The 13,396-nt window shown below is 42.5% G+C and overlaps 1 protein-coding gene across 2 annotated transcripts in view; it reads left to right on the forward strand.

The window, feature by feature from the left end:
- Positions 1 to 505: 505 nt before the first annotated feature.
- The window catches only part of LOC141766079 (cGMP-inhibited 3',5'-cyclic phosphodiesterase 3A-like), a 93,831-nt gene continuing 80,940 nt past the window's right edge, over positions 506 to 13,396 (forward strand). The window contains exon 1 of one of the 2 annotated variants that reach the window (XM_074632571.1): positions 506 to 2,099. In XM_074632571.1, coding sequence (XP_074488672.1) covers positions 1,164 to 2,099 — 936 coding nt within the window. In that variant the 5' untranslated portion in view covers positions 506 to 1,163. The remainder of the gene's footprint in view (positions 2,100 to 13,396) is intronic. The other variant, XM_074632572.1, reaches the window with a different exon arrangement.

The raw sequence follows: 13,396 nt of genomic DNA on the forward strand, positions 1-13,396 counted from the left end.
TCTCTCTAAAATGACCTGTGATTGGAGATGGATTTTTTAAAGCCTGAAAACAGAGCCATGAGGAGGTGCAGAAGTCTAGTTATCTCTCAGAGCACTTGAATTACAATATGCTGAAAGGTTATTATGGACTTTTTGCCCAATGATGCCAAAAACGTTCTGCCCACTGCAGGTTTAAAGCCCTTAGGGTTGGCTCAATGGCCACCGAAACCACAAATCAAAACGCACCTATTGAGATGAAGCATGGCCTAAAATGTTTGTTCCTAAACACACCAACTCACTGGGAAATAACCCCATTTAATACAAAACAGGGTTTTGCTGCTGTTTAAATAATAAAAAAAAAACATAAGTATATTTTTTTACCAAAAAAAAAATAAGGTGTTCAAAATGTTCAAGGCATAGAATAAATGTAAATAAGTGAGATATAATGAGGACAACGCCTGCTGGGCAGTGCTGAGGAGAGATATAGGGGGTTTCACTGCTGCTGCAATATCTTGCTCCCTGTGTGTGGAGTCGGAACTCGGGGGTGTGAATGAGCTGAGACACGCGGCTGGTTGGAGAGCTGGTGACAAAACCCCAATAACCTGACGGGATCTCGCTCAAAACTGCTCAAATTCCTCAGCAGCGTTTAATCCTCGAAAGAAACAAGAGGAGCCTCTACTCTACTGTTTCAGGAGAGACCGGGAAGTGGCCACACAATGGACACACAACGGAGCGCGTTTTATGGCTGAATAACACGTCCACGGAACGGGACTGATGTTTTGCAAAGACTGCTGCTGATGCTGCTGCTGCCTGGACTGGGCCGTGGAGGAGCAGCCACAAAGCGAAGAGAAAGGACAGCAGAAGTCGAAGGAGACGGAGCTCCACAAAGGAATGAGGGCAACGCAGGACGCGTGTGTGTGTGCAGGGAAAGCAATGCCCTAGATCTGAATAACATCTGACTTATACTCTGTCATTCAGACTACCTTTCATAGCTGTTTATCACCTGGAAAAACAAAAAAGGACGCGTTCAGTGGCACCACATGTCCGTGCGTAAAATGGAGACTGGATACTTTTTTCATTACGCGTACAATAAATTATGGTTGTCGCTATAACTCATGTCCTGTCCCATGAGCACACACTGCTATAGACTTCCTCATACTTCATATATCTGTGAGCCATGAGTGATGGTGATGGCGATGCCCGCAGAACCTGACAGCACCGGTACGCACTGCAGCGGCACTCGTGAAAAAAAAGGCTTCAGCAATGGTTGTTATGTGAAAACATGTGTCTTCCCACTGTGCCGTGACCGAGAGTACGAGTCCTGGGTGAGGCTGATGTTCACTAGAATATGGAGTTGCCAGAGACTCCGGAGTGCGGTGTGTGTGGGGTCGCTTTTTCTCGCTCTGTTGGTCAAATGTGCAGACTGGAGAGCTGAGAGCAGCAGCAGCAGACTCTCTGCTGACTACAAACTCTCCTATTCACAGTCTTCTCTTCACTTCGTCTCCGGCTGCTTGGCGGAGCTGTTGCAAACTTGCTGGAGTTGTGTTTCCCCTTTGTTCACCCTCGTGTGTGCCTTCTTCTGGCTCGGCGTCTACTTGCTCCGCTGCGGAGTCCTCATCCACACCGCCCTCTGCCTCTTCACCTTGTGCCACCTGGGCGAAGCTGCAGCGCGGTGCCTCCTCCTCCTGGACCGGACCGATGAGCAGCAGCTTCTGCTCCTCTCAGCCGCGGTCGTTCTCGTCTGCGTGGCCACCGGCGCACTCATGGTAGCGCGGCTGAACCAGGGCATATCCGTGGTCGTCTTCATCAGCTTAGTCAGGACTATCTCGCTCTTCTCGCTGCAGAAAGTGCGCGCCACTTGGAGACCGTACGTGGCGTACCTGGTCGGAGTGCTGGGCATCCTGCTGGCGAGGTATGCTGACAAGCTCCTTCCAAACAACCACCAAGGGAGACACAAGGAGGGCTGCACCCCCGTGACTGGAGGAGCCAGCCTGGAAGAGGTGCCTGTGTTTAAAAGGCGCAGGAGGTCCAGTTCTGTGATAGCCTCAGACATGGCACACAGTCAGTCCAACAGTAAGTCACATCGCCGGACCTCTCTGCCATGCATCCAGAGGGACCAGGTAAGAAGTTTCTGTCCCGTTCAACTTCTCTTATTTCTCTGCCTTTGTTTTTCTTTGCTTCTATAGTGATGAGTTTAGTTGTTTGAGGCTGAAGGAAAGAAAGAAAGGAGGGAGCAGTGATGGCAATTTAAAAAAAAAAATGAGTGTTGGTCTTTTATGACTCTGATTATTAGAAATTTCTGTTATTATTTGCATCATATTATTATGGTTGTTAATGCATTTGATATTTAGTATTACAGAGTATTTTTTTTTTTTACTTCATGTTAGTGTAGTGCAACACACAACAACAACAACCATATTATTGATAATCATATTAATAATATGAATACCAATAATAATACACTATTATTATTATTATTATTATTATTATTATTATTATTATTATTATTATTATTATTATTATTGTGTTTACATGTCATGCTCCTGTTGTACATTGCAGTGTGGATGTTACAGTTTGCTTGAGTTAATAATATTAATACCTATAATAATACACTATTATTATTTTTTTTTTATTATTATTATTTTGTGTTTACATGTCATGCTCCTGTTATACATTGCAGTTGTGGATGTTACACTTTGCTTGAGTGTGATTTGCTCACTTGTTATTGCTCTGATCTGCACGGATCATCTTTGGACTGATACTTGAAGCCATTGGCAGGCAAACATGTAGATATAAAAATTAATACTTTTTTTTTTCTACTTTAACTTCTCAGTAACATTGTTATATACAGTAATGCTTCATTACAACAACATTTTTTAAAATAGAAAAATATGCGTTATCTTCTACTAAAATGATCAATTAAGCCACATTTTCCACATTTCTTCTCTGCACCCCTCAGACCAAGGTGATGATTTATTCATGTAGTGAAAATACTGTGTATACAGTGTAGTTGCAAGTCTCTTCTGTCATTTGAACATAAAATACCAAATGTGGTATTTTGTTGCTGAAGGGATGCTATTTTAGAAACAGCTTTGATGAGAAAGGGAAGCTGAGGACACAATGTCAATGATTCATCTCATCCCTAATTATTTATGTCAAACATTCTCCCCAGATGATCTCTGAGCTGCTGCCACGAAACTGACAAATGCATTATTATCTTTCTGTCCTGGACTTTAATACCACTTGCTCCTCATCACCTATCGCGGCTCACAGTCCTTAAACTCCAGGAATGTAGCAGCTCTGGCTTTTAAACCTCCTCTGATACTGATACACATGCATACTTGTGTTTAAAGGAGAAGGGGGAGGGCTTCATTCAAGCAGACTCATATCAGCTCCTCGGCCCTCCTTATGGAAAATCAATGAGCATGCTGAGCATGTGAATGGGAAACAGACTTCTGGAGCGATCAAAGCTCTCGTTGTGACCTGTGAGTGCGGTCAGGTTGGGAGATGAGAGGCCGCTCTGTCGGCCCGGCCACTTGAAAGATGCCCTCAGCTCTCAGGGCCAGTTAGCGTTGTAGTGCGCTTGTTTGTTTTTCTTTGTGGTGACACTCTCACACTCGTGCACATACACAAATCGGATATCAAAAGACTCTTTAGATATTTTACAGTTTGCACTTTATTCTGATTCGGGTTTGATGTCTCAGCTTAAGCTTATTCGACTGTCAATCATTATTAATTTGATATGCAGTCGTTGGTTTGCTGCCGTGATGGAGTGAAGATGCATCTTTGTTTTTGAGTGAGTGATGAGGTGGAAAATGGCCGGCTGTGTAGTTTACATTAAATACTTACTGTATGGCTGTAAACAAGCATGTGCACAGATGGCAGATTGTTTTACGCTCTGCTGTGTTTTAAAGAGCAATGTCGCAAATGATGGAAAGAAAAATGTACTTTTTCAGCCTTACAAATATGTATTTACATACACAAAGAAAACAATACATTTAGTATACATTGTTGTTTATTAGGGCTGTCACTCGATTAAAATATTTAATCGCGATTAATCCCATGATTGTCCATAGTTAAATGTGATTAATTGCAAATTAATCACACATTTTTTTATCTGCACATTTTATCTGTTCGATGTTTCTTAAAGGGAGATTTGTCAAGTATTTAATACTCTTGGGACATACAACATGGGAGTTGGTAAATATGCTTGCTTTATGCAAATGTATGTGAATATTTATTGTGGAAATCAATTAACAACAACACAAATCAATGATAATATTGTCCAGAAACCCTCACAGGTACTGCATTTAGTATAAAAAATATGCTCAAATCATAACATGGCAAACTGAAGCCCAACAGGCAACAACAGCTGTCAGTGTGTCAGTGTGCTGACTTGACTATGACTTGCCCCAAACTACTGTATATGTGATTATCATAAAGTGGGCATGTCTGTAAAGGGGAGACTCGTGGGTACCCATAGAGCCCATTTTCATTCACATATCTTGAGGTCAGAGGTCAAGGGACCCCTTTGAAAATGATCATGCCAGTTTTTCCTCGCCAAATGTAGCGCAAGTTTGGAGTGTTATTTAGCCTCTGTCACGACGTAGTATGACATGGTTGGAACTGATGGATTCATTATGTTTCATAGTTTCATATGATGCCAGTATCTTCACTCTAGCTTTAAAACTGAGCCCACTACAACCTTGATGTAATTACTTTACATAATGAAGTTATACCTCCTATCTATAATCTATGTGATTATGCATTAAAAACAAAAAGAAAACTGAATATAGGTCAATTCACACAGTATGGTATCCATTATGGTAAGAGTGAACATTAGACAACCAAGCTGTAATAAATCCACTTCTTTTCAGTCGCAGCAATGCACTATTTCAAAGGCAACAAATGTGTACAAGCATGAATGCCATTGCGCTTGGATTCAGACTCCTTTACTTTAAGGGATTCAAGATGGAGTTACTCAGAGAACAATAAAAACAGCCCTAAAATCAAGACATTAGTCGTAAACAGCTCCCATCGATGCAACTACGGCAATTAACACGTTTTTGTCTGCTTTAGATTTATTTTATTTTTTTCTTGCGGCAGTGTCCCAATAAAAGCTGAGCACTACCAGACAAACAAAGTAGACAATATCATGCCAAGATGCAAAACATTTACAGCATCTCTGATTCTGTCACCTTGGCCAGGCTGGAGCCCTCTGCTGAGAGATGACCTCTATTACATGTTTCTGTTGTGGGACGTAAAGACAGTAGTTATAATCTGTGTTGATAGTATGTGAATGTTAAGAACATACTACATTGTCTGTAAAGAAACCTGAGTGCTCCACCGTTCGCTCTCATCTCTGGCGTCGGTGCTAAGCAGTTGAGCAGCCGTGGCCTGCCTGTAATTGAGACACACATGGCATACATATGCTGTCTTAACCGTGTCTTGTCTGTGTGGTCTGTAATGTGTAAACAAGCCCATGCTGACCCACACTAGTCATCACCTCGCTCACACGGGGCTCCGGCCTCCCTAAGGGGGGTCAGACGCACGTTGGGGGGGGTGCAACCACCACATGGTGACGGCAACAGCAGAGACTCTGCCTCGAGGACAAAATATAGGCTAACTGCACGGCAGTATCGTGGCCAAAATGTTCCAGGAACCTCTTCACAGTTAGATGACCTAAAGAGGCTGAATGATGTTTGTGCTTTTGCTATGCTCAATAGAGTTATGATGTTTTAAAGAAGCTGTAAGAGCACCGGTACAAGGAGTAGATCTGCACTTCGTTGACGTGACAATGTTTGCGTTAGTGCCGTGCGTCTGAAGTGCGTGAAGAATAGTGTGAGGTTACAGGAAGGCTTACAGTTGATACTTAACTTTGTTTTTTTCTCAGGAAGCTTCTCCCACAGACCTTGGAGTCTTATATAAAGGCCCTTCAGTTTGACAGTCACTGTGTAAAAACAGTTTATTCAGAAAATAAATAGAGCAAAGAGGAATCCCTCTGTCTCTTCTTCCTCGCAAGCCTTAAAGCTGCCTTGTTGCCCTCCTCCGAAGCCATGCTCTGAGACTGTAGATTTAATAAACAGCCATTTTCCCTCCTTTTGATTACAAATTGGCTGCCAGCGTCTATCAGCTCACTAAGTAGGTGCATTTCGCAACGCCGAGGTCATCCTTCCCATCATGAGCGTAATAAAAGAAAGTCATTATCAGCTGATCTGATAGCAGTTAGTGGGAGCCTCTGCGGGATGGTTCTTCTTCTTGGGTTAATACAAAATGACAGGCCGGTATTCTGTATTTCAGCTGGGGATATTGAAGCAGAGGAAGAGGTGTGGATCGCTTTTCACAGTGTGTAAGGAAATTTGAGTCCAAGGCTCTCTTGCTGCAGACATCAGCAGCACTGTCATAGAACTTCCTCTCAAGCAGAGGAAAGCAGGCTGCCATGTTGCCAGCACGCATCAAAGGTTTTTAACTACCTGAGCTGCAAAGTTTGAGCGGATTAGCCGGGAAGGGGAGTAGACATCAACGAGACACTTCTGCTTTTTCGATGATTCTCTTTATGAGGCGTTAATGGAAGCCACTCCCTTTTCTGTCAGTAGCTCCATCCCTCTCCACAGCGCTCTGCTCTCTGTCCTCTCACTGACACCAACACAAATATTATCCCAACCAGAGGAGGAAATTCTTTCTTAACTTGGATGATAAAGATATTCTTGAAATCTATGGTAATGACTTCCTGTGGAATGGGATCCAAACACAATTACTGTTGCCGTTGTAAATGTTTCCTGTTACTCTATTTTAGCTGCTCCGTCCATAATTGAATTGTGTTTTGGATGGAGGAGGTTGTTGATAGGCTGTAGGGCAGTGATTTACCACTGGGCCACTGCGCACTCTCTTCCCAAACAGCTTGTTTATATTCTAAACACATTGCCTCGTGGGATATGATGTTTTTTTCTTCACTGGACTGGCCTCTGGGTTAGAAACGGTCTCATTGAAAGCCTCCCCCTGCGTCTGGAAAGGAAGCTGATATCAGCATGGGGTTGTGTGTCTTGTGATTGGGCGATCCACTTCACACTTTCAATCCCCATTCAGTCCCAGTGTATTAGCTGTGCTGTGCGTGTGTGAGGAGGCAAGGGGTGGAGGAATAGGGGTAGGAAAAAAAGTAGGTCATTCAAGGTTTTGTTTGGTAGCCAGGCAAAACAGCAGGCTTACTCTTACCCCCATGAATGGTGGAAGAGTCTCACGTTTGACTGATGCAGCAACTTTGAGCATGCTTGTGCTCCAGATTTGTGTGGGTACTGTAGTACCGCTACCATGTTGGCTACCTAGCGTGAAGCCACATGACACTGGGTTTTGGTCTGTGGCAGCATAAACAAGAGCTACTTGCCCACACATTTTTGTCTCACCAAGCAGACAAGTTCAGGACAGTGCTGCAATGGCCAGCTCCCTGATGTTTAAAGGATCATTTTACAATAACCTGGGTTTCATTTTCATACTTTTGGCAAACATGTCAGTCTATTATGATAAAATTGTACTCACCAAAGTAATATTAATAGTGTGACGCGGCAAGAAATGAAAAGTCAGATAATTAGAGAGATTGTAAACTAACTGACAGTTTAGCCAGACTTTGTCAATCACTTTATTTGGGGTTAAAATCAAAAGTGATAGCACCTGAAATGCTGGTAATAATTTAAGTACGCTTGGTTAAGGTTGAGCCAAGAATCATGTGAAATGTGATAAATGTTTACAACAAACAGTATGGGTAATCATTTTACCATTAGCCTCTCTTCCAAAAAAGATCTAAACTGGGGGTTTGTTTAGAGGAATAGTTCGACATTTTGGGAATTACTGTTGTAAACTTTCTTGCTGAGAGTTACATGATAAGTTTAATACTCCTCTCATGTCTGTACGGTAAATACAGTGAGCAATTTCCGATTCGGAAAAGTGAAGCCAATGCGGAAGTGGCTTAAACTTGCATTCTTTCTAATAGCCAGCAGGGGGAGACTCGTCTGGTTGCAAAAATTAGTCTGATTGTATAAAAGTCTATGAGAAAATGACCCTACTTCTCACTTGATTTACAATAAAGCAAGAAAGGGCATGGCTACCTTGTGATTGACAGGTCGCTACCACGGCGATGTCCGGTCTGGGTGTTGTCTGCGTTTTTGTCATAGAACTTTAACCCTCCACCCTCTTGTGTCACTTCTGGTTGCAAAAAACAAAGTGGGCGACGGCCAAAATGCTGAACACAAGGCTTCAAACCGGCAGTCCACAAACCAATGGGTGACATCACGGTGACTAGGTCCACTTCTTATATACGGTCTATGAGTAAATATGAAGCTACTGCCGGTGGCTGATTAGCTTAGCTTTTAGCATAAAGACTGGAAACAGGGAGAAACGGCTGGCCTGGCTTTGTTCTAATCTTTAAAAAACTTCCACGATGTAACAACTAGCAGGCTAGCTGTTTCTCTATTTCCAGCCTTTATGCTAAGCTAAGCTGATCAGCTGCTGGCTGGAGCCTCATATCATCACAGTGGTATACATTTTCCCATCTAACTCACAGCCAAAACGCAAGTAATTCCTAAAATGTTGAACTATTCCTTTAAAAACTATGATCATGTGACCGCCTGCTTAATGCCCCATCTGAACTCTTTTTAGTGAAGTTACTGTTCGTGCCTTCAAATGGTGTCGTGTTTACCGTGTTAACGAGATGAGTCCATATGAACGCCCCCTTCATGTCGTATTCACAACCTCGTAAGTGGAAAGTTTCTGATTCATTATGCCTTTGTATTTCCTGCATTATGTTACCCACTTGCTAACTTGCTAAATTGTTAGCCTCTGTGGCTTCTAGACACCGACAGTAACGTTAATATTGCTGTTGCATAGCAGCGACGTTCTTCACGGCTTAACAACTTGACCAAGCATATCGTGTACACGACTTCCCATGTTGTAAACACGAGCTCACGAGTTTCATTTGAAGGCACCATGTGTTCTAAGATCTCAGCAATGAACTATGAGAACAATGTTGTTATTAGCGATAGTAACGATGGGCAAAACTACAAAAATACAACCCAAGTTGTAATAAAGCAGAATTATCCTTTAAACTCAACATTACATGGCTCATCCATCTCTGTCCAATCCCTTCATTACCTTCATTTACAGCAACAAGAGTACAGCTCTCTCTGATCACCTATAAGCCGACCAAACCAGAGGTCCAGGACTAAGCTGAGTGCCCCTCTTCCCTCTCTTCCCCACCCCTGGCACGACCACGATCTGGCTCCCTACTGATTACCATGGAAATTATGGAAGAACGTCTGTGTGAGCATGTGTGTGCATGTAAGCGTGTGTGTGTTGCCAGCAGCGTGATGGCTGCCAGCTGCTGCAGGCTGAGAGGTTGAATCCGCTCGTAGAAACACGGAGGGCCTCAAACCACAGACACAACCCAACGCAGCTGGAACTGCTAGACAAGCACAGGCCTACGGTCCTGACACACAGCACCCATATTAACACCTCAGGATCCCAATAACTGCCTCACATTTGAATAGAATAGTAGAATCTGAGGCGAATCATGGATTTATTGTGTGTGTTGAAGGGTAGATTACACACTGTACTTTCTTCTTCTGCTGTTCGTTCTAGACTAAGGCAATTATGTCACTCAAGTTTTCTGTGTTACTATAAGAGACCTTTTTCAGTGATGGAGGTGAACAGAATGTTCCTGGCACAAATGTGTGTGTGCGTACAGGACATGCGTGTGTGTGCGCTTGTGCATGATTGTGTTGGTGTGTGTGTGTGTGTGTGAGAAGCAAAGATAGAGAAAGAGAGGAGAGAGAGTATTTGTGTGTTTCTGAAGATACATTTGCATATGCGCGTTAAGTGTATGTGTGAATAGGGGCTGGGTATTGTTGGAGATTTTTCAATACTATAGCCAGTATGACGCATGAGTTTCGGCACCGTTACCATAACGATACTTTTGTTGATAATTTGCTTTAAAAAAGTATCTATACAGAACTCTTTAGTTAAACTTCAAATGTTAGATGTTGTCAAAACCCAAGCAGGAAAAAAGGTAGTAAGTACATGAATAAACAAGGATATGTGCGGACGTGTGATATTTGAAAGCCAATTTCAAGTATGATTAGAGTTGTTTCGATACCGATACCAGAAATGCTTCCAATACTGCTTAAATTCAGTATGCAAGTCTACACAACGGTCCAATATCACTTCATCATTTACACTACACAGGAATAACAGCACGTTTCACTTGCTACCCGATCCATACATCCTGTCCGATCTGTACTGTGTACATGTGTTGAGAAAAGGCCAAATCAATCATAAACCAATCACGTTGTGTGGTTAAGGTGCGCCTATACATATGAAACAACATGGAGGCTCCATAGTCCGAACCAGGACAGGAAACTTATACTCCTTTCAACCTTGACAAAGGTAGCGCAGACCAGATCCACTCACTTCTGTTCTTACCTTTGACAATGAAAGCCCTAGACATGTAATATTCGCAAGCAAGTATTTAGCATTTTCGTGTTGTTTATTCATCCCGCCCCCGGGGTTTCAAGGCCTAAAGAAGCGAGATGGCTCACTCGTTAGCTACTTGCATCATCAGCTATGGAAAAACGATCGCTAAATCTGAAATTGATTAATGGAAGTAGCTAACGAGTGAACCATGTCCCTTCTTTGTCAACTCTGTTGAGAGTTGCACCTGTGAAATACCGATCGGGCAGGTGCTAGTGGAGAGGGTAATGTTAGCTGGAGCTAGAAAAATGTCAGCAATCTGGCAATATTTGACACTGGAAAATCTGTCATCTGTCTATGGCATTCATTCATTCTCTGTATTTGTTCATGTTTTTACAAAGCTGAGCCAGGCCATACAACAATGATAGCAATCATATCACATCCATACAGGGTTAGTTGTATACAGCTGTTAGAAAATAACAATAATTTATTTTTTGTTTTTAATGCGCTGGAATTGAATCGGTACTCGGTAATGGGAAAAAATATGGTATTGGAATATCTCCACGTACGGTATGATATGCCTACTACAAACAGTTCCGACTTCTGACTACTATTAATACTAGTAAACAACTATTTACTAGCAATAACTATCACAGCTTTATCAAATATAACATTTAAAAATGAATAATACTATTCAGCACTCGATAGGAATGGTTGATAGGACCCAGATGCAAACAGAAGGCAGACAAATGTAGAAACAGACAACAGTCCACTTGAGAAAACTCTGGAAACTGACCAAAAAAAATGAGAAAAACTACACAGAAATTACACGTCTGAACAAACAAACAGCACAGACAGGGACAGCAGGAAATGCCTACCAAAGGCTGCATCTTCAGTGACAGAAATACTGCTCATTCCAGCTTCAAATGATGGTTGTGTTTGTTGTACTGTAGCCTGTCACAGGTGGTCTCCCCCCGCTGTTCTGACTCTTTGTTTCTATGCCTGTCTTGGCTTCCTCATTTTCACTAGTTTCTCTAGTTCTCTTGACGAGGTTGTTTGATGATGAAACAATGCATTTTGGCACGTTTTTTATTTACCAAAGCAAGCTGAATAATTTGTATACTTAAATAGGTACATCTCGAACTTGCCCGGGTGATTCCAGATTGGACTGGATCAATGGAGAATAGGAGAAACCGCTTCAAATAAAGGGAATCAGACAGGATTTCGTACGTCAAACATCGGGTCATTTCTTGGTGGGTGCAGCTATAGCCATCTTGCTCCATCCTAGTGCCACCTTGCTAAAATAAATTAAAATAAAATTGGTAATTCATGATTTGAGAAATAAGAACATTGTTTTCTACAGACATACAAGAGGTTTCCCTAAATACAATACAGTCTAAAATTGGAAAAACTATAATTGACCGAAAATATCTGATGAATTTATCCAAGCATTCGTCGCTAACTTTCAGTACTTAACAGTTTTAGATTTTTGTTTGTTTTTGGTGCGACTCATTTTGATCAGAATCAAAAATGACTGAAGTTCGATTCCCAACTCTTTGTGCGAAACAAGCCCTTGTATTTGCAGTATTGAAGCAATGTTTTTGCCCTTTAAAGGATGAGCAGGTTAATGGGTGCCAGTACGTATCCGGTAGGACAGCACATCACTTCGGGGAAGTGAACGCAGCACGTTCAGCTTTCATCTCTATTTATTCGCCCAAAGGGCTTTTTCAATCACACGAGGAGCCCACCTTTAAGACAGTGATCCCTTACATGCGGGGACATTCCTGTGCTTGCCCCGGCGCTAAATGAACTGGAATGTGCAGGTTGAGCAGACCCTGAAGGACAGGCCTGTGGGCCCATTCACCCAGCCCTCCCCTTCCCGGCCCTCCTCTCCCCGCACACCCTGACCTGAGCCAACACCACCATCCTGGGCTGTCACCAGGTGTGCAGCTGGCCTCTGCCGAATGAATAGACACTCTCACATCGCCCCGGGAAGTGTGTGCGCGAGTGTGTATGTGTGCATGTTTGTGAGAGGGAGGTAGAAGCAGAGAGAGAGGGGGGAGAGTCGTCCTAGACGTAAATAGCTGGAGTCAGTAGAATGTGTGAAAAACAAATGGGAGAAACAACTGTTGATTTCCCGTCTCGGAGTGTTCACGTGCACATCTGGGACAGCGGTGTCCCAAACATTGATCTCATGGCCTTTGATTGGTGTTCAGAGAGGAAGTGCAGCAAGGCCCTCAGGTCCAGTCTGGCCATTGTGTCTCCAATAGAACCAAACTTAGGGCCAGTCGCATAAAAATAGACTTTGTCTTCTTTGTCTTAAATATAACTTAAAGTCTAACTTGCTATAGACACATAAAATTACCTGTTACATAAAGCTTCCCTATGAGTGACTAATGTAAGACCGACTTAGATAACCTGTCGCGCAATGCATTATGGGTGTAATAACACACTTCACAGAAGACAGAAAATGGCGAATGCAACAGCAACACCACACCAAGTATGGGAGAAAATAACAAGGTACGGTAAGGTAAACAGACGAATCAAATGGTCGTTAGAACCGTTAAAGATGTTCAGAAACAATTCAAGAATATGGTACAAGAATCCAAAAACATAATGTATAAGCAGTAGAAAGAGTTAAATGTCAACGCTAGCTAAAAATTATGGATAAACAGTTGAAATAGTTAGCTAAAAGTAAAAGTAATGGGTAAACCGTTAACTGACTAAACAGATTGTTGCCATAGCAACAAATGTCTCAACACAGGCTTATGCCACATTCACATTACAAGCGTCAAAAGCAACAAAACAGCCAGCATGGCCGACTACATTGTCGGTGAGTAGCCGTTGAAGTGTTGCTCGGGCGCTCGTTGATGTAGTTATGTTGTTAAATAGCACTGGCAACTGGCTAACGGCATTCTTTTAGATGTAACGGAACAGGGTGAAACAAAAACATATGATTGGT

This window comes from Sebastes fasciatus, chromosome 4 (genome assembly GCF_043250625.1).
Source record: "Sebastes fasciatus isolate fSebFas1 chromosome 4, fSebFas1.pri, whole genome shotgun sequence".
NCBI classification, from domain to species: Eukaryota; Metazoa; Chordata; class Actinopteri; order Perciformes; family Sebastidae; genus Sebastes; species Sebastes fasciatus.